Here is a 22,413-nt window from a genome sequence, read left to right as displayed (position 1 = left end):
CACACCAGGGGGGTTGACTCAGCCTGTCATCCCACCGAGGTCGGAAGTCGGAACTCATTGTCGTCAAATAAATGTAGCCTGTATGTTTCACTCTTTGTCACATGCCGTTGGTCCCATGTCAATCGATGAAGTTGAAAATTAACGTTACGAAGGTTCTCTGGACGTACTGATTCCGAATAATGAAGTTGAAAAATTAACGTTCCGAAATACGCTAATTACGCTAACAGAAGCGCTGGAGGAGCACTGCGCTCCCTCCCTTAGATTCCCTCCCTCTTCTGCTAGCGCTAATTACGCGTAACACACTAATTTTAAAACCCGAATTTTTTTCATTTAAGGTGTGCTGTAGTCAGAAGCGCTAGAAGCGCTGCGCTCCCTCCTTCGAATCCCTCTCTCTTCTGCTTAAGGTGTGCTGTAGTCAGAAGCGCTAGAAGCGCTGCGCTCCCTCCTTCGAATCCCTCTCTCTTCTGCTAGTGCTAATAATACGCTAATTTTAAAACCCGAAATTTTTTTAATGTTTATGTCTCCGTGACATTCCTGGGACCATCCCGAGTCGAACAGTACTTTCCGCTCGCAAATCCGTCCACGGGTTCTCGAGATCTTTAGTCTAGTAGGAAGACTAGGTCCCCCTGCACCCCCCGGAGATATACTTCTAATCAGTGTTTCTAGATTGGAAAAAATGTGTAGAAAATGACTAGCTATGGCCCCAAGCTGAAAAAATGTCCCACATACCATTTTTATGCAAATTACTGCTGCCATTATCAAAAAAAACGATTTTTGACATATCTCAGCCAATATTGCAGATAATTGAAAAATGAAGGTGTCTAGACCCATGTTTTGAAGGGCATAGATCATGATAGAACTATTCATAACATGATTACATGTGTCTATGGTATACTAGTATGCATATTAATGCTGTAATTACAAAATAATCAGTTTTACAAATGATAAGGATACGTTAATACTGCAGATAACTTAACATGGTACATAAGGGGTCTAAACCCAGGTATTTCAAGGTTAAATGTCAACAAGATGCTCCTGAGTCTTGCATAGGGGCGGGACATTGGCAGTAACATTGGTACCACTCAACTTTTCTTCCCACCATTGACTTTGTATTGCGAGAGATTTTCACTTGCTTATTTAAAGGTTTCTCACCCAGCCCACGTAAAATCTACCAACTCCTGCTGTTAACTCCCAAACATATTTTTTTATGTTATCCAATCACAGTGCAGAAATGACAGACTAGAGATCCAAATTAGTGCTGCTATAGCTGCCATTTTACATTTCCATCCATGTAACATGCGCGCTCGCGCGCTTCGTATCAATTGGTAATGTCGCGCGCTCGTATCAATTGGTAACGTTGATGTTATTGAATACCTCAGTTGAAAGTTCAGTCTTCCATTCCATCTGTGTGTTGTTCTTGGTATTCATCCTCCAATCTAGCCAGGTAAGATGCTAACTATAATGTTACTCACACTCTTGACTTCAGTTTCTGCATGAAATCATAAACAGGCAGAATAACAGCTGAGCCAGCTAGCACCATGTTAGCTAACGTTAAAGCTAGCCTCATCTATGTACAGTATGTTCCTAATGTCGGTGTAACTTAAACTTTTGTTAATGCCAAACATGAGACATATCTGTTGACTTCTGTATATGAATTGAACCAGAAAGAGGCACGACAGCTGAGCTAGCTACAGTAACTTAGCACAATGTTTCATTGGCCTAGATAGCTAACGTTAGTGTGGAAGAATTTAGATGTTTTAGCTATTAGCACTTTTGATGCCACTAAACATGGTTTAGTCAGCTAAAAAGTACCCTAGTGTAGAACATGACTCAGAACCTCTGTTACCTCACTGAAAACTCAGAGCCTCCTTTCACAGGCACTTTTAACATCATTCGTGATTTCTTATTTGTCATTTAACAGTGATGGTAGACATCGACAGCAAGCATGCCAAAAGAAAACGGAGTGTAGAACCTGCAGCCCAAAGCTCTCCTCCTACATGCATCCTTCATGTACCATCCATGTCTGATCATGGGGATTTCACGCCCCTCCGTAAAATTAAAGGATCTGCTTCAGAAAAACTGCAACTGCTTCAAAAGATCCGGGATAGACGTCTCAACCAACCGCATGACTCCCCATGTCGTATGCAATCAGTATGTGATCAGATCCCGGCAACTCTTCCTGATGACCTAGAAAGAGTAGGATATCACAGCAAGTGTTATAAGCACTTTGTCCGCCACTTTCATCGTCTGGGAGATGATACAGAACCAGGGCCATCAACCTCATCATGGCATCACTCTCCTCGTAAACCAGGAGGTTCTGCTGAACCCATCTTCCCGCCAGAGTGTATATTTTGTGAGAAAGTTGAGACCAAAGATGCTCATCGCAATACTGAGAGGCCTACAACCTTCCCATCCTTTAAAAACAAAGAAAATGCATGGGAGCAAATCGAAACACGGGCTGAGAAAATGGGTCTCTATCGACTCCATCGAAAGGTGAAAAACAAAGACCTCTTTGCATGTGAGGCCAAACACCATCCGTCATGTTTTAAAGCTTTCCGCACAGCATTCTACAACTATGAGCGTGCGATTCACAGAGCCGAAGCACCAAAGGAGCAGGCTTGCATGTCAGCCGCCCATGAAAAGGCATTCAACTCAGTACTGGAACACATTCAAACCCAGGTCATCCAGCAGAATAAAGTTCTACAGCTTTCTTCCTTGCGCTTGCTCTATGTCGAGGAACTGAAACTGAATGGATATGAGAACTCAAATTATCGGTCAGAGAAACTACTGAAACGCCTACAGAATGACCCAATCAAGGAGCATATCCACTTCACGAAGGTTGATCATGACAAATGTGATGTCATTTCTTTCTGGCTTGTGCACAGCTCAAACATAACAGTTTCCAATGCTCTCGCACGAGCATTCACACTCGGAAGCACAAACAAGAACCAAAATGTTGCCCTCCAACTTCGCCAGGGTATTCTACAGGCTTTCAGAGAGTGTAAAGACCAACCATGGCCACCAACAGCTGAAGACATGGAGCTCAATCCTGAAGACATCCTACCTCCAGACCTTGTCCGCTTTCTCAGCGTGCTAATGACTGGCAAGGAGGGCATCGAGACAGAAAAGGTGAAGCGTCTGGTCTTCTCCATTGGACAAGATCTGTGCCGTGCAGTGTCAGATGGAAAATGGAAGTTACCAAAGCACATTCTCCTCTGTGTGACTGTAAGGCACCTGTTCCGAAGCAAACAGCTCACCACAATACTACACAGGCTTGGACACTCTGAGAGCTACGATTTCGCCTTGGAGTTGGAAACTGCTCTCGCCAAGGTCCTGGATGAAGTCTCAACTTATCGTACACCACAAATTGTGACAGGAGAGGGCAACCTTGTATTCCACTGTGAGTGGGACAACTTGAATAAAACCACTACCAGTGTGCACGGCAGCAACATTGTAAACAGTGCTGGAGGAATCATGGTGCAGGAGGTCAAGCCCGGGTTCGAGAGCAGCAAGGACCGAATGCTACCTACCATCAATAGGTCACAACAGCGTAGCCTGAAGGTCGACACACCAAAAACTCTCCCACCCTTGCACTTTACTCGCGTTGGCCCGAAGTTCCCTGAAGGCTCATCATTCACACCGCCAGCAGAGAATGACACAGTCTATGCCACTACGATGCAAGAGTACTACATCTGGCTCTTCATCAGATACATCGGAAGCTGTGGCCTGCAGCCTGTGCCTGGGCTAGGGGGTTTCACCTCTGCAACTGGTTCTCCCCCACCCAGCAAATCAACAGTCGACTACTGCACGCCTATCCACCAACCGATCACAGACAACGCAGTTGTTCGTGAGCTACTGAAGCGTTCCGAGGCAGCAACTGCTGAGGTGGGTCAGAGATGGGTCCTGAATACATTTGATCTGGGTGTCTGCATGAAAGCCCTTCCCATCATCTGGCGCTGGCCAAATGAATTTGCTAGTCATGTAGTAACGATTGGACCCTTCCACACATCCATGAACTACATCGGGATGCTCACTGGACACAAGATGCGTGGTTCTGGATATGCAGAGATTCTCTTTGAGGCACAACTAGTAACAAGTGGATCTCTCAAAGGTGTTCTCAGTGGAAAGGCCTACGCAAAGTCCCTCTTTTGCCTCAAAACAGTGTGTGAGGCAATGGAGAGGCTGTTGATGGAGAGATTCACTGAGGAGGAGAACATCATGATCTCTGACCCTGCTGTGCTTCTCAGAATGACCCAGTCTTGCAACCGAGAGCACCTCGATGAAGCCCTCAAAGACCCCTCAACTAAACACTAATTAGCATACTAGTATACCATAGACACATGTAATCATGTTATGAATAGTTCTATCATGATCTATGCCCTTCAAAACATGGGTCTAGACACCTTCATTTTTCAATTTTCTGCAATATTGGCTGAGATATGTCAAAAATCGTTTTTTTGATAATGGCAGCAGTAATTTGCATACAAATGGTATGTGGGACATGTTTTCAGCTTGGGGCCATAGCTAGTCATTTTCTACACATTTTTTCCAATCTAGAAACACTGATTAGAAGTATATCTCCGGGGGGTGCAGGGGGACCTAGTCTTCCTACTAGAACTCTACTTTATATATATAGATAGATAGATAGATAGATAGACGGCAGACTCTTGGTTTTTAGAAGCTAATTAGCTGCATTATGATCGGATGTCATAACGCCTAACGGCGGCATAATTTTTTTGTTTCAAGCCAAATAAACATGAAAACAATAAGAAAATGACAAAACAATAACTTTAATAAAACACTCAACGGGATCTGTCCCAAAAATTGTGCGGGAAAGGACGTGATAAAAGCGAAAAATAAATGTCAGAGGGGTGATTCGAACCCCGGACTCTGAAAAGATAAGGCGTCATGCTAACAGCTCGACCACTTCGACCCGTCATTTCCGGAAAGCTATTTGTGAGAGTGACTTGAAACGAAAGATTATTTTACGCGCTGCTGAAAGGTATTTATGCGTTATTATTTATTCGCTAGCAAGTGATTATAAATGTTTATGTCTCCGTGACATTCCTGGGACCATCCCGAGTCGAACAGTACTTTCCGCTCGCAAATCCGTCCACGGGTTCTCGAGATCTTAGAGATTGTAGACCCGAAGTTTTTTTAATTTTAAGGTGTGCTGTAGTCAGAAGCGCTAGAAGCGCTGCGCTCCCTCCCTTCGAATCCCTCTCTCTTCTGCTAGTGCTAATAATACGCTAATTTTAAAACCCGAAATTTTTTAAATGTTTATGTCTCCGTGACATTCCTGGGACCATCCCGAGTCGAACAGTACTTTCCGCTCGCAAATCCGTCCACGGGTTCTCGGGGTTCTCGAGATCTTAGAGATTGTAGATCAGGATACAGACACAGAGGCCAACTCTACTTTATATATATAGATACATATATATATATATATATATATATATATATATATATATATATATATATATATATATATATATATATATATATATATATATATATATATTGTTACAGTTGCGGTTTAGATGTTACTTTGGGCAGAGCGGATGGTCCACCGCAACCGTTACAGGATCCCCAATTGGCCCGACTCCCCCAACGTTGACCAGATCGCACCACAGATATTCAATCGGGAAACCTCTAAAGCGACCGAAAGAGAAGGAAGAGAGAAGAAGACAAGAAGACGTACAGAAGAGTAATTGGATTTATTATTTACACATATAAGTAGGAAGCAAGCAGTCACGTTTATTTACAAGCACATGAGACGCAGGTGACACAGTGAAAATACTAGCTTATACAGACTTATTGTTACTACCCAGGGACAAGACAAAGGACAGACTACGAGCACACTTACACGGGGAATGATGATAGGGATGGCAGGTGGGTGGCTGGTGGATGGCTGGCGGGATAGGGAGGTCCAACTAGTTCTGCAGCTGATCGACTCGTGGGCAGCCGCCGCTCCTTCGCGGCCCTGCTCCAAACTGCCGTCCAGGCCTCACGCTGCTGTGGCTGCAGTTTCGGCGGCTCCAGCTGCAGCAAATGCAGTTTCAGTGGCTCGAGCTGCAGCAAGTGCAGTTTCGGTGGCTCGAGCTGCAGTGAGTGCAGTTTCGGTGGCTCGAGCTGCAGTTCAACCCTGGACTTCTTCTCGTCTCTCTGTCGTCAAAGCTCAACTCTGGACTTCTTCTCGTCTCTCTGTCGTCAAAGCTCAACCCTGGACTTCTTCTCGTCTCTCTGTCGTCAAAGCTCAACTCTTTGTGGGGGCGTCTCTCATGGGTTATATATAGCCCCACCCTTGAACCTTTGCGAACCTCCCCGATCGCTCTTCCTCCGCCCTCTCAGACCAAACCCCTCGTGCTCGGTTGGTTGTTCGGGGCTGGCTCACTCCTCCCCTCCATGACGAGGTGGAGACACGCCTTTCTTCCCCAACCCTGCCTCGTGGTCAATGGCGGATGAAGGGAAAACCGCCCAACATGCAGTTGGCAATGCAAATTGCAATTGACGAAAAGGGGGGAATGGAGGTTTTGGGAATGGGAATGAAGGGAATCTATCTCTTTCACTGGTGCAATGGAGTATTTCAATTAATGGGAGACACAGCCTTACCCTAAAACACAGAATAAGATATAACTATTGAACAGGGGTATTCTATGATTGGCTGTGGTGTAGATGCTTTATGGACTAATTATGGGATGCCCTTTGACCTTTACACAGCTCCGGAGGCAGGAGGCGCAGAATAAACAATAATAATAATTCACACAATCAAAAAAATATACAGTCCTCATATCCGCAACAATATATATATATATATATATATATATATATATATATATATATATATATATATATATATATATATATATATATACAGTGGAACCTTGACTTACGAGTTTAATTCGTTCTGTGACCGAGCTCGTAACTCAAATTGCTCGTATCTCAAATCAAATTTCCCCATTGAAATGCATTGAAATGCTATTAATCCGTTCCAGCCCGCCAAAAACCACACCAATTTTTTTTAAAATATACAGTATATATAAAAATATCTCGCGCTTTATATTTCACCTGTATGCAGCATACAAGTTGGCAGGATGGCCTGGACTGGAGGTACGCACACTTGACTCTAAAGTCTAAACTGTCCAGCCTGGGTTTGAATCCCGACCCAGCTATAACCTGTCATGGGTGAATCACAGGCAGGGTGATTCATCAATGTGTGTACCGCTAAACTAGGCGCCCCGTTTGCGTCCCATTAGTTGTTGGATGTTAAGGATCTCACCGTGTTTTCCACAAAGAGAAGGCGAGCTATCGCCGGCACTCTGAACAAGTTGTGGCCTGGCATGCTCTTCTCCTCTGCCGTTGTATACGTCCTCCTCGGCACCTCGCTCATGTTTTTCGACGATTGCGTGTTTTATATCCAAGCACAAGTTTTATATAAAACACGACGATTGCGTGTTTTATATCCACAAGTTGTGGCCTGGCATGCTCTTCTCCTCTGCCGTTATATACGTCCTCCTCGACACCTCGCTCATGTTTTTCGACGATTGCGTGTTTTATATCCAAGCACATCATCCTCTTCTTCTTCTCAGTACCGTGTTTTCCACAAAGAGAAGGCGAGCTATTGCCGGCACTCTGAACAAGTTGACGGCAGAGATACTGTACTTGCACGGCAAGATAACCACGTGACCAGAACCCATCTGGTGGCGTAAACTCAAAATAACCAACATGCGAAAACAAAAATGCAGCGCTATACGACAGAGATACTGTACTTGCACGGCAAGATAACCACGTGACCGGGTGGCGAAAGCTCGTAACTCGGATCTCGGCTCGCATCTCAAAGCAATAAACCGCCCGAGCGGCGGCTCGTATCTCGAAAAACTCGTAAGTTGGGGCACGCGTAAGTCAAGGTTCCACTGTGTATATATATATATATATATATATATATATATATATATATATATATATATATATATATATATATATATATATACATATATATATATATTGTTACGGTCCGCGGATTAGATGTTACTTTTACCGAGCGGAGGTAACCGCGGCCGAACAGTTTTTCCCCGATTCACCCAGACGTTGGCCGTATCGCGCCACCGCTATTCAATCGGGAAAAGACTAAGACGACGAATGCAAAGAGGAAGAAGGAGACGTACAGAAGTGTAACGGGGTTTATTATTATTTACACACATAAGCAAAAAGAGCAGTCATGATTATTTACAGGGGACATGAGACGCAGGTGACACAGTGCAAATGACTAGCTTACCTAACAGGCTTAATTAATACCCAGGACAGAACAAACGAAGACACAGACTCACGCGGGGAATTGCAGAGTGGATTGGCTGGAAGAAGGAATGTTCAGCTCGGACCACAAGCTGGAAGGCTTGGCAGGGCGCACAGCAAGCCGGGCCTCGTCAGGCTGGGAGCGAGCAGGGCGACGGCGGCATGCGTATCTCGCTGCACGTGGCCGGGGCAGGTTGTCGCTCCACGTCTCAGGCTCTTTTGGGTCCTCCACTTCTTTCTCCCAAATCGTCTGACGCGTCTTTCTCTCCTTGCGCACTTGTCTCTCTCAAGGTCGTCTCTTTTCAGACTCAGAACTCATCTGCTTGGGGAACGTCCCGCGGTGGGTTTTATAGGCCCTGCCCCTCAACCTTTGCGAACCTCCTTGATCTTTCTTTCCACACCCTTTCGAAGTCCAACCCCTTGTTTGTGGTTGGTTGAGTGGGGCTGACTCACTCCTCCCCTCTCTGACGAGGTGGGGACCCGCCTTTCTTCCCAAAACCCTGCCTCGTGGCCAATGGCGGCTTTGGAGGGGATGTAATTGCCAATCGAGGCTTGGCAATGACAAAAGGGGGAAATGGAGGTTTTTGGGAATGGGAATGAAGGGAATCTATCTCTTTCACTTGGTGCAATGGAGTGTCATTCTAATGGAAGACAAGGCCTTACTCTAAAACACATAATAAGATATAAGCTACTGAACAAGGGTTTTATCGTGTCCTGCAATGTGGTGTTTATGGAATTAACTACCGAGACGCCCTTTTTATCTTTACACAACTCTGGAGGCAGGAGGGGCCATATCCAACAATGTTACACAACAATTTCCAATACAATACAATTTTAAAAATGCCATCCTCATATCCGCAACACTGCACCCTCCTCCTCTTAGGCACGACTCGGGCCTACAACTTTTATTTAGTGTGACACGTAGGTGTAGTTCCCTCTACTTTTAACCTGACCCTGAGTGCGACAGTTTTAAAACATAAATAAATGTGTCCCGCTGCTCCATTGCACCCTGCCTAACAGACTTACGCCCACAGTTAACCGAATTGCGGAATGGTCTTCAAACTACACACTGACGGTGGGGAGCATTATTTACAATTGACGCTACTTTTATTTACAAAACGTAACCCAGGACCTGTAATTGTTCTTTCTGGGGGGGGGGGGGGGGGGGGAGAAGACAGTCTGCTCTGCTGCATGAATGCACCATGAAAGCACCCAAAACGCACCAAAACACCCTCAAGCACCCATCGGTGCAGTCACCATAGTTCAATGCTTAAAAATAAACTCAACCACCCCTAACCCTGCAGGTGGTCTCTTGCTCTTCGGCTCCCTCTGCTGGCTATTTACTCTCTTCCAGATGTTGTCTTTTTCCTTTGCTGGCAGCCTATTTGTTGAAATAAAATGCACCCAACGTGTCCATTGTTATTTATTTATGGCCCACAGGGGCCGACTAGTGTGGTTCACCTGTGGGGCATCGGTGTGCCCTGTGGCCAAGGTCCGCCAGCAAGATTTCAGGCCCTCATGGCCGGTTCCAGCAGAGGGGCCATGCCCCAACCCATGGGGTCCACCAGTGGTGCTCGGCCACAGACATGTGGTCCATAATGTGGTGCATCGATGCAGACAGCTGGTTCTGGGAGTTCCGGGCGCACAATGGAGGACTCACGCATGCTCCCCTAGGCGCCCAATGGCACACAGGTCACGTGGGAGACAAAAGGGGGAAGACAAATGAGCGAGGGGTAAGGTCACAAGGGTACACATCAATAAGGCAATGCAGGGCGAAATGCGTACGGAGAGCGAAGTGAGAAAGCTCGTCCCTACCGTACGTCACCCCCCCTGTCACCTACACTACCCTTGCCCTTACCCCATATGTACAAAATCTACCCCTTTACAAATTCGTCACTACTGTCACGTCTTCCCAGATTTCCCTTATACCAAATTCGTCACCACAATCCCTCCAGCCAAAATTTGCCATCACCAATTCATCATCAATCCTCATAAGGAGGAAGAGATGGAACATCAAGCACAATGTCACACCCACGTCATGATGCGTCTCACAATCCAAAATATTTGCACATAAAAATAATTAAACATGGCATGGTGTGGAGTACCTGTCACCTCAGGTGAGTGGATGCAGATGGTGCAAGGAGATTCTTCATCCTAACTATCCTCTAAATGACTTTAACACACGTTACACTACCCGGGGTCTTTCCCTGCCAATCCATTGGCCAACTTACACTATGGGTTCTAAAAACCGATTCCCATTGACCAAACTGTGGTGCTTCTCAATTTGGGGTCTCACTCCCCCGATTCATCTCCCGGTGCCCTTGCACAATTTCTTGGCTGTGACGTGTATCTCTCCCAGCAGGTCTACCCACCTGCACACCTCCACCACTGCAGTTGCCACCCGAGCTTACCTAGCTCCTCACCCTAACCTAACTAACTGGGGAAGGCCCCTCCTTGCTCTGTCACCCCTTGGTGCCCTCTGGCACTGGGCTACCCGGGTCCGTCCTCCGGATCCTCGGGCCCCATCCACAACAACTCTACCGGCTCCCAGAGCCCACCCGCGGCCTCACCTGGCCGACATCCTCACAGTGGTGGAGTGCCCAAACCAACTACACACACTAACAGGCTACACGCCCAGCCATTTCCACAACACTAATGCACCCATCCAAACATCATTCTTCCACCCGCACCACAGATGCCAATATCCAACCACAATTTACCTATACCCTCTACCTAACACTTACACTACCCGCCCCGGGTATTCGTGATGGGGGTCCACTCTTCCCCCATTCACACCTTCGCACCATGCACTCCACTCCATAGTTTCCATCATACTCACTCCACGACCATCCATTCCAATACTCCAGATATTCCACACTACCATTCTCCATACACCTGTTGTTGCACACCTGTGCAATCACACCTGTTCACCATACACTTTTCACAATACACTTCTAAATACACCTCCAACACTCACACGGCATCATCTCATCTAACTACTCCCCTCTGAAACTTGCGCTTCCCAGTCGCCCCTTTCAACTATTGCGCTCCCTCGTCATTATCATCCACACTAATCTACCTGCGTCCCCACTACAGGTGTCATTGTCACTACCTAACCTTAACGTCACCTAAGGTCATCTCTCTAGATCCCTACACACGATATATCCTAACCCACCCGGGCTAGTTTTCACTGCCATCAACCCCATAAATCTAGTGCTCCTTTGCCCCCCTTGATTGTGAGAGATGGCAAGGTTGCCATCCCACAACATCCGGGCATTTCCTACTATAAATGTTGCTCGTCCAATTTCCACAAATCAAAAATTTGCCAATCACTCTACCAATCACTGTACCATTACCAATCATCACTCTGCCAATCCTTTGCCAATCATCAAATTTTGTTTTTCTAATTTCGGGTCCAGACCACTATCCTCATCATTACAGTCTACTTACTAATGCCTCTCGGTGCGCTAATTCACTTCCACAGCCCGGCTTCGTAAAGCCGAGCAATGAATGCGGGTTGTTTGGTGCCAGCGGCTGGATACGTCCCGCATTCGGTGCAGGGAAGGAGGTTTACCCGGGCCGAGATCCCACGCACCACCCCGGCACGGAGCCATCCAATGTCCCGATCTCGACCTGCCGGAACGCTTCAACAAAAAGGGGTCGCCATGACGACCCTTCCTATCGGGCTGCCCGTACCGCTTAGCGGAGCACGGACGCGGCCGTTGCAAGCGCGGCCCAGCGTGGATCCCGTACGGCGGTCCTTTCGAACCCGCCGTGGTTCGGATCCCCGCTGGTCCTCGCGGCACGCGAAACCCGGCACGCACCGAGGGCCCGATTCGGCTATAAGTCGCTCTAACCTCTAACCCGGTTACCGTCGATGCCTCACCTGCATGCTTACACCCAGCAGCCCGTTCCTTGCTCATACATCCAGCTGTTCCCATGCTCCTCGTCATTGCACCTTCTCTTTCACACCCAGGTACACTTATTCCGCTCACAGACTTGGTCACACACCTGACCACCGAACACCTTGGCACACATTCATCGCTCGCACACCTCACCAACACACCTCTTCGCGCCCCCTCCTCGGTCACATCCTCTGTGACAATCACAGGTGTGCTCTCACTCGCACACCCAACCACGTGCCTCACTACCAACTCAAGTGTGCATTCCCACACACGCTCTACCATTCCAGGTGTGCATCCTTCCATTCCAGGTGTACATCCTCTCTCACCTGCCACAACCAACTCACGCTCCGTGTCACTCTCACTACTTTCACCACCACTCTTGACAGCGCACTCACCCTTACTCTCGACAGCGCACTCTTTCCTCATGCACCTGTCCGTTACACACCTTTCTCGCGCACACTCTTGCGCACACTCTCCCGTTACACCCTCTGTAACACTCACCACAGGTGTGCATTCTTCCTTACTTTTGACAGCGCACTCTTTCCTCATGCACCCGTCCGTTACACACCTTTCTCGCGCATCCTCTTGCGCACACTCTCCCGTTACATCCTCTGTAACACTCACCACAGGTGTACACTCTTTCGTTACATCCTCTGTAACACTCCTCACTTCCATGTGCTCCCTCGCACACGCGCTACGACCGACTCACTCTCGACAGCACACTCACTCCTCGGCGCGCACTTTTTCCTCACACACCCCAGCGTCGGACATTCTCGCACACCTCCTCTTTCGCACACCGTACCTGTCGCACACTTCACCAACGGCCTCTCACTAACACCCGGATCCAAATCAATCCCCAAGCCGACTGAAGCTCCCCTCACATCATGTACATTTCCTCGTATATCGCCACTCACCTTGGCACCTCGTCTCTGCACCTCTTTCACCACCTGCAAACTCTTTATTTGGTTAGTGAGCACACCATTATGAGTTGAGCACCGACCTTGTACATATTCCATCACCTCCTCCTGTATTTCTCTCTTAGTTTCTGTCCGTCTCTTCTTAATTTCACTTACCTCTTCTTCCACTTCCTCTAATTTTTCCTTTACCTCCTTCATCTCCCTGTGCGCCCCCTCTATCTCTTCCTCTAACGCCACTTTAACCGTTTCTATGTGCGTCCTCACCTCTCGGTCCTTCGTCTCCATTACTTCTGTCACCTCTTCCAACCTCATTGTCAGTCCCTCACGTACCATCTGACATTGCCTCTGTGTCGCTATCAAGTCATTTTTTATGTCGTTTTGTGTCGCTTTTAACCCTCCTAGTACCGCAGTGTTCCTTTGAACCTGCTCCATTAACTCCGTTTGTCCCTCTGTCAGCTGTTCCACCTCCTCCGTCAGATCTTCTATTCCCCCTTGTAACTTTGCCATCCCATTTCTCACCTCTTTCTCCATACGCTTTTCGCCTCGCTTTACCTCCTCGCGTACCCCCGAGACCTCCTCACTTACACCTCGTCGTATCTCCTCTTTCATCTCCTCCCTCTCTTTTGTAGATGCCGCCCTCATCTGTTCCAATTCATCCCTCTGGGCATCCAGTTTGGTTTCTACCCCGATTTTCACCTCCTCTATCTGCTCTCCCATTTGTTTAATTTCTCGGGCGGATTGCTCCCCTATCTCCCGCAATTTGTCTTCCATTCTATCTTCTAGCCCCCTTAACCCGTTTTTCACCCCCTCTAACTGATTCTCCTGGGCAGCCATTCTATTTTCCACCCCCGTTAACCCATTCTTTACCTCTTTTGTCCCATTGTCTAACCCCTCAAATTTTTTTTCTAATCCCTCACCGGTGCCCCTCGCTTCGTCCCTCATTACCCCCAATTGCTCACTCTGAGCATCCATCCGGTTCCCCATTTTTTCACTATTAGCCCTCGCTTCGTCCCTCATTCTGTCCATAAAGGCCCCGATTTGTAGCAACAAAAGGTCCGAATCCAACGGCGGCGCTGCTACGGTCGCGGGCGCGGTCCCCGCAGCCATGTGCGAGGCGCCATTTTGCGCGCCCGTAACCTCGTGCGCGAGAGCGCCATTTTGCACGCCTGACACCTCCTCAACCACCTCATTGTTCTCCTCTACTTCGTCCCTCTGATCCTGGGTTACTCCTAACCCCTCCTCTAGCTCACCCACCGGCATCCCGTCGCCTTGACCAGCCATGGCGTGATTTAAAAATTCGGGTTTTGCTTTAAAACAACACAAATTTCCAGCAGTTCGTAATTTTGAGCGCGTTAAGCGTGCTTCGGGTCCGTATCTCACTCCCCGACACCAATTTGTGTCGGTCCGCGGATTAGATGTTACTTTTACCGAGCGGAGGTAACCGCGGCCGAACAGTTTTTCCCCAACTCACCCGATTCACCCGGACGTTGGCCGTATCGCGCCACCGCTATTCAATCGGGAAAAGACTAAGACGACGAATGCAAAGAGGAAGAAGGAGACGTACAGAAGAGTAACGGGGTTTATTATTATTTACACACATAAGCAAAAAGAGCAGTCACGATTATTTACAGGGGACATGAGACGCAGGTGACACAGTGCAAATGACTAGCTTACCTAACAGGCTTAATTAATACCCAGGACAGAACAAACGAAGACACAGACTCACGCGGGGAATTGCAGAGTGGATTGGCTGGAAGGAGGAATGTTCAGCTCGGACCACAAGCTGGAAGGCTTGGCAGGGCGCACAGCAAGCCGGGCCTCGTCAGGCTGGGAGCGAGCAGGGCGATGGCGGCATGCGTATCTCGCTGCACACGGCCGGGGACAGGTTGTCGCTCCACGTCTCGGGCTCTTTTGGGTCCTCCCCTTCTTTCTCCCAAATCGTCTGACGCGTCTTTCTCTCCTTGCGCACTTGTCTCTCTCAAGGTCGTCTCTTTTCAGACTCAGAACTCATCTGCTTGGGGAACGTCCCGCGGTGGGTTATATAGGACCCGCCCCTCAACCTTTGCGAACCTCCTTGATCTTTCTTTCCACACCCTCTCGAAGTCCAACCCCTTGTTTGTGGTTGGTTGAGTGGGGCTGACTCACTCCTCCCCTCTCTGACGAGGTGGGGACCCGCCTTTCTTCCCCAACCCTGCCTCGTGGCCAATGGCGGCTTTGGAGGGGATGTAATTGCCAATCGAGGCTTGGCAATGACGAAAGGGGGAAATGGAGGTTTTTGGGAATGGGAATGAAGGGAATCTATCTCTTTCACTTGGTGCAATGGAGTGTCATTCTAATGGAAGACAAGGCCTTACTCTAAAACACATAATAAGATATAAGCTACTGAACAAGGGTTTTATCGTGTCCTGCAATGTGGTGTTTATGGAATTAACTACCGAGACGCCCTTTTTATCTTTACACAACTCTGGAGGCAGGAGGGGCCATATCCAACAATGTTACACAACAATTTCCAATACAATACAATTTAAAAAATGCCATCCTCATATCCGCAACAATATATATATATATATATATATATATATATATATATATATATATATATATAGATATATATATAGATATATATATATAGATATATCTATAGATGTCATGAACATGTCATACTTTGTGTATGACACATAGATAGATATACCTATACACGAGTGTATATAAATAATATATACACGAGTTTCCCTTATATATATATATATATATGGTAAAACATTGGGGCAGTTGGGATTATACATTTTTAGCTCACCTGGAACGTCAGGGGAGCTTATGCGATGGTGCATCATCCGTCCATCAGTCTGTCCGTAAACACTCGAAACTTCTTCTTTGAAACCTGCTGATGGGATTGTGACCAAATTTGGCACAAATGATATTTGTTGTGTTGTGACTAAAGTTTGTTCATGGCATTAAAAAAAATTCGGGGTTTAAGGGGTCTCCCGGGGGTCAAAGTGGGTCCAGCTTTGACCCCCTAAAATTGGCATTTGCTTTTTTCTCAGAACCTACTACACACACAATTTAGAAAGATTTTTTGGAGTAGATCTACTTTCACTTTCTGCTTGGAAGCGCCTTCTTTCAGTAAAAAAAAAATATATATATATATTACGGGTTCCAACACCATTTTCTCCAGCGTCGATTACATCACCCTATCTGACACATTACATTAGTTATCCATGTCTGTTGTATGTGTCCATTATGACGTCATTAAAAAAACAGTACGTTTCCTGTTTGGAATGATTTTCAATTCCGTTTGATTGCAGCCAGGCAGACAGAGTAAAAAATGTTATGTCACTCCCCTCTGCACATGTGCGATCAGGATGAATTCAGAGCCAATATACGGTGTAATGGCAGACTTATCATTCTATTCAGGTTCCGATTCATGTTCAAAATATAACATTTAATTTAAATAAGCTGTTCCTTTTTCATAATTTGACGATCATAGACCAATAAGGATGGACAGATGGACAGACAGATATGACCGAATTGCTTAACCCCACTTTTCACTTTGCGTGCATGGGGTAATTATGCTGGGAAACACTTGTTATTTCAGAGATTCGCCTTTTCCCTTATGGATTGGAAGTTGGGGATCAACAGTCTTGGATCAACGCAGACGATTATACTTCTCCAATCTTCTCTCCTCCATTTGGAATCCCCTTCGGCAATTCCATGTTTTACCGGCTCTACGTAAGTAGTGTAATACAGTTGCTACTTTTAAATTGCTCTATCCTTCCCTTTCACCCACCCTTATTCTATCTCTACCAAGAGTCTCCAGTCGTTTGTATACGTTCAAAAAAAAAAAAGAAAAAGTCATTCATTAACAGTTCATCTATTGTGGTTTTTATTTTAAAAATTTCATGTTCTTTTTTCCATTGCTTTCATTTATTTTTATCTTCTTTTCAGTATGTCCATTCACAAAAGTGTTTTGCAATGCACATGAAGATGGTTGTTTAAAAATCTGTCATATCCTTCACATTTGTTCAGGTTGTGATCATTTTGTTTTTGTCTCCTTTGTTCATGTTTTCTCGAATGCATTTCCTGCAAACCGTATTTGGTGTTTTAGACCCATGAGTACTTTGTGTATGACATCTTTTTGAAAGCTATGTATTGTTTTTTGTTTCTGACAGTTTACCGACAATGGTGTAATCATTTTCATGAGAAATTGGGACCAAAGGTTTGCTTTCCCAAACCCACCAAGGCAGGGTTTTACAACTTATTACTACACTCCAACCATTTCTGTGTTCTGGGATGATGCAGATGTTTCCTTGCACAATGAGGGATCAATTTACTATCAGGTATTTACTACAGTGACTTCTTTAATAATTGTCGCTTTGCTAACATGCTTCGAGAAATGAGGCTAAAGTTGCCAAGTTTGTTTCTTTTCTTTTCATTGCATGATTCTCAACTTTACAGGAATATGATTTCACTGGCAAAACCCACCGTGGCCAAAGCAATTCAGATGCTCGTGTTTTGAGGCAGAAAGTTAATCAGCAAGTGCAGAAAAACTTCACCAATGATTTTGCTGCGACATGGATACTCAAGATTACATGGGATGGAGTACCAGCTGTCCCTGCCATCAGCAACTTGGATAATGTACGTGATTGTAATTTTAAGTGTGACGCGTCAATAATCATACCGGTGTTGTCCTATTTCCCTTATGCTCGCTCCCTCACCATATGAGAAATATATTTTTTAAGTTTAAGAAACTGAAATTTGCAGTTCAGTGTTGAGTGACTTATGGTAAAATTTTCAACATCTGCGCAACAATGTTAAGTAAGAAATATTTGCCATATGTCTGTAGAGCCCTTTTAAAATATCATCCACAATGCAAGGCGAACTCTTGTGATTTCACACGTTATTATTTCTGACAGACAAACACATTCCAGGCGATTCTGGCAACTGATGGCATAAACACGTTCTGCCTGATCCAATTCATGGAAGGAATGATGCTCTGGAGGCCTGAGTCTCGTGATCCAAATGCAAACAACGCACTCATTGGATATCACAGGTTTGATGCTGATCAAGAGACCTTTTCTAAAAGTTTTAACAACCATACGTAATGGCTTAACTTTGAATTACAATTGAGCATTACCCTTAAATTATATTTGTTGTTGTCACTTCTTGTATTTGTAATTTTTCATCAACAGGAATCTGCAACACATCGCTTCAGAGTTGTAATTTAAAATCTTGGTGGAAACATGCCTCCTGTATCAAAGGCATATTTGAAGTGTGTGAGAGGATGGTGGGAAGGGAGGTGTCTCAGAAGTCTGAACATGCCTTTCCTTTTTCGGGAAAAATTTCATTATTGTACCCACATACATTTATAATTCCTACATACCATGCTCTACACGGAGCTTTAGTTTTGCTGAAGCAATTTCTAGGCCTGGGCTACAATCATGAATCGTCACTCCATTGAGGGTAGAGGAATTTTGAATTTAGCCATGAGCATGTCAGTTGTACGTGAGTTTATCTGTTTGGTGTGTTCATAAAAACCCATGGCTCATGAAGCCAGGATTCTGGTTCAAACCATTCGGCTGTTCCATGAGCCTCGATCTCTTTTTTTCTTTTTTCTTTTTAATCCCGTGCACTAATTTGGTTTTGCTGTTGTCTACTAGACTTTGTAATTTACCTAAAACTACACTTCTGTGTCCTTGTCCTCTACGTGTTTTATGTGTAAGCTCATTAGTGAAGCATATGAACTTATATTTGACCGGTGTAAACAAAAATACCCCCTGCTTCAAAACTACAAAAAATGAGAAAAGAAAGGGTCTCTCTTGGCAGCAAACGAAGCAAATGTCACAACACAGGAAGCAAAGTCAAACCTGCAAGTGAATTACACGTGTAGTGTGTTTAATTTTGTGGCGATGCTGTTTGAAGCTCTTTCATGACCAATAAATGGTGTATACAAAAAAGGCTTCACCAACATCTGGCGAATGGTTACTGCATTTAAAAATCAAATCCTCACTTTCAGCAGTAGTCTGTAATCGCTGGTTTGATGCGTGGACTAATATTTTTGTAAACCTCATGACAGCAGATCTCATGACAAACATTTTTACGAAGAAGATTGACGAATGAATCATCCTGGCATACCCTCTCCAGATAATGCTTTTGGATGACATTGAATTATCCGAAGCAGAGAGACAGTTTTGAACATATTAATGCATTGTGGCTGAAGCGCTAATGTGATGCTCTATCAGCACTATCGTTGATGCATCACAATGAGGCAACCGAGGAACAGGTTTTACCTGCCTAAAATTGGTCCAAAATATATATGTTGTGACAAATTGATATCCCATGACTCCTAAGCACTACATCTACTGCAGGTGCATTGTTTAATTATGCAATTATACAGCTGATCCCAACAAATAATTTTGCCAGGGTAACGGAATTCTTTGGCTTACATTTTTCAAGAGATATTTGAGATTTTTCGCATTCACAAACTACATTCAGAAACTCTCACTGAATTATTGTTTGCTGCACAATACAGCATGTTCTTCTTCGTCTGCACAATACAGTGACTCTGATCTTCACAATACACCACACACCAATGGTAGTTTTGGTTTAAATATTAGAAATACCGACATCATGAAGAAATGACTTTCAAGAATTAAATGAACTGCTGTTGAAGTTTCCAGAAAAGTTTATAACTACTTTTCATGTCATTTTTAAGTAAGTATTTTCCATTTATTGCATTGCAGTGGCTTGTACAATGGATTGCACTACAATGATGCCATTATTCATGAAAGTGACAGTACGAGATATCGGCCGGATAAGTTCCCTGGAAGAATTGTGGCTCAGGGAACCAACAAAGAAATGGGTGAGAACCTGTCCCTCTGGTAGTTATGTAATTATATATTTTCATACGGCTTATAATGCAATTTTCCTGGCCATTAGACACAGTCTGACATCAGCCTGCTCTACATGCCATCCTCACTGTCTGTGACAAACAAGGCTGGTGTTCTCATTTCCTCCACTTACTCAATCAATGTGTTGCAAACAATGGACCCTCTCCTCTTCCAATGGAAGCTGGAGTGTGTTAAGGCAGTGAATGGGATCCAGTCTTGTTCCTCATCTGCATAAATGACTTTCTGAAAAACCCTTTCTTTTTGGATATACTCCACGTTGCATCATACTCTATACTGTCCCACTTACAGGCAAACATGAACAGCATCACTCTCTGCTCATGGAATTAATCCGATTATTTTCGAACAGATGGATTTCTTTGAATCCTTGAAAATCTCACATTTTCACACATTGGATCTTTAAAGATGGTCAAATGAACTCACCTATCCATGTCCATGGTCAGTCATTGTAATGCATTAAGTCTTTGAGCTTTTGTGTGTCACCATCAGTCACAACAACTTGTGGGGCTGACCATGTGCCAAAGTTGGCCTCCCATGTCAAAGAACGACTCAGCCTGCAAGGTCTTTGGAGCACTGTGAGATTGCTCTGTGGAAATCTCCACGCATGGCTTGCCAACTTCCTCTCTGGTCACAGTCAACATGTGGCCTTGAATAGATTTCTCTCATCTCCCCTTCCTGTTCAGGCTTGAGTTCCCCAAGGCAGTGTTCTGGGCCCTGTGCTTTTTCTGGTCTTCATTAATGATCTCTCTGACTCTCTGGGAAATCCTCTCTGTCTCTTTGCTGATGACTCCACTCTCTGCCGCTCCATATCTCAACCCTCAGATCAGCTGGCAGCAGCCTCTTCACTCTGCAAACCTGGATAAAATCACAAACTGGTCAAACAAGTGGAACATGTCTTTCAATCCTGACAAATCTCACACTCTCACCATCTCTCCAAAAGACCGTCTGGACAACCCTCACATTTACTTTCTCAACAATCCTCTTGAAAAAGTTCTGTCACTCAAGCTTTTGGGTCTCACTATCTGCCATATTTCCTGGGAAAACTACATTTCCAAGCTGGCCTCCAAAGCCAGTCGCCGACTGGGCTTCCTCCGTCGTGTGAAGTCCTTTCTGGGCACTTCTGAGCTCCTCACCACAAACAAAGCTTTCATCCGCAGCTCAGTGGAATACTGGTCTCCCCTCTGGGTTGGTGCTCCTGCCTCACACCTTGTTCAGCTTAACGCTATTTAAACCAAAGCTTTCAGAATCATTGGAATCTCCCGCGATGAAGCTAACTCTGAGGGCCTTTCACTCACTCACCGCAGGCAGGTTGGTGGTCATTCAGTCTTCTATCGACTCATCTCTGGCCTAGCTCCCCCTGCTCTATCTGTACTCTGTCCCCCAAATGTTCCTGCAGGATGCACAAGATCTGCCAGTAACCGTCTTTGGAGGCTTTGGAGGCTTTGGAGGCCAGCCTCTTCTGGTGAAACCACCAAAATCAAAATTCTCTGCTCACCTTCACTCTTCCATTCCTCTTTTCTCACACCTCTGGAACAGACTCTCACATTGTCTTCAATCCCTCTCTTCCCTCCAGGTCTTTAAAGCAGCTGTTCACCACCATCTCTTATCCTCCCCCATCCAAAACCTTGATCTTTTCTATCCCCATTAAAAACCCCAAATCCACCTCTTTCAATCTCCAACTTCTTTCCTGAAATTCCCAGTAGTGTCAAATTTTTAAAACTGTGTACCCCCCCCCCCCACCCCGCTCCTACACCCCCTTCTCCCCCCCCCCCCCCGCCTCTCCACCACCCCTCCCCTCCCCACGGTCCTCTCTCTTCCACAGATCTACCAATGTCCCTGTTCGCTACTGTTATTGTGCTTGTATGTTTTCCTCTCTCACCCCCTCTTGTCTCCCGCTCCCTTTATTTTTTGTATGTTTTATTGTCCTGTGCTTGTTCTCGTGTTAGCATGTGTTAGCTTTTACACAAGCCTTGACTCTGTATCCCCCCCTCCCCCCCCAAAAAAACCTGCTCAATGGAGTACTGTTTTCCCCCCTCTTGGTAGTGCCTCAGAATTATGTCTGTCTCTCCTGGAAGGTGTTTTTTTTTTTTTTTTTTTTTTTTTTTGTGTTATCAATCTGTTGTGTTATCAATGTGTTGTTGTATCAATGTATCAATGTGTGTTTTGTGTTATCAATCTGGAATGTTTGAATCTGGAATCCTGGAATGTACTGTTATGGGTCTAAAGTTATCAGAATTATGAGCATCTCCTGTGATGATGAGGCCGAAGCACAAGACCCCCTGTCCTCACATGGCAGACAGATTGGTAGCTTCTTTGTTTTTTTTCTCTCTGGTCTAGCTCCCTCTGCTCAAAAAGAGATTGTCCTCCGACCATTATCATCTTCCCAAAGATGCA

At 45.5% G+C, this 22,413-nt stretch overlaps 2 protein-coding genes across 2 annotated transcripts in view; both read left to right on the top strand.

Annotated features, from left to right (window-relative positions):
• The window catches only part of LOC137425815 (uncharacterized), a 1,363,480-nt gene that overhangs the window by 658,118 nt on the left and 682,949 nt on the right, over positions 1 to 22,413 (top strand). The window lies entirely within an intron of this gene.
• Positions 16,504 to 20,011, top strand: LOC144891470 (mucin-4-like). The gene is made up of 6 exons (XM_078775087.1): positions 16,504 to 16,528; positions 16,710 to 16,843; positions 17,284 to 17,451; positions 17,570 to 17,749; positions 18,028 to 18,164; positions 19,855 to 20,011. Exons 1-6 carry the CDS (start codon positions 16,504 to 16,506, stop codon positions 19,994 to 19,996), a joined length of 786 nt encoding a protein of 261 aa, XP_078631213.1. The 3' UTR covers positions 19,997 to 20,011.

Source organism: Myxine glutinosa, chromosome 4 (genome assembly GCF_964187855.1).
Source record: "Myxine glutinosa chromosome 4, kmMyxGlut1.1, whole genome shotgun sequence".
In the NCBI taxonomy this organism is placed as follows: Eukaryota; Metazoa; Chordata; class Myxini; order Myxiniformes; family Myxinidae; genus Myxine; species Myxine glutinosa.
Note: the sequence above shows the minus strand (reverse complement) of the source record. Positions and strands in the feature narration are given on the sequence as shown.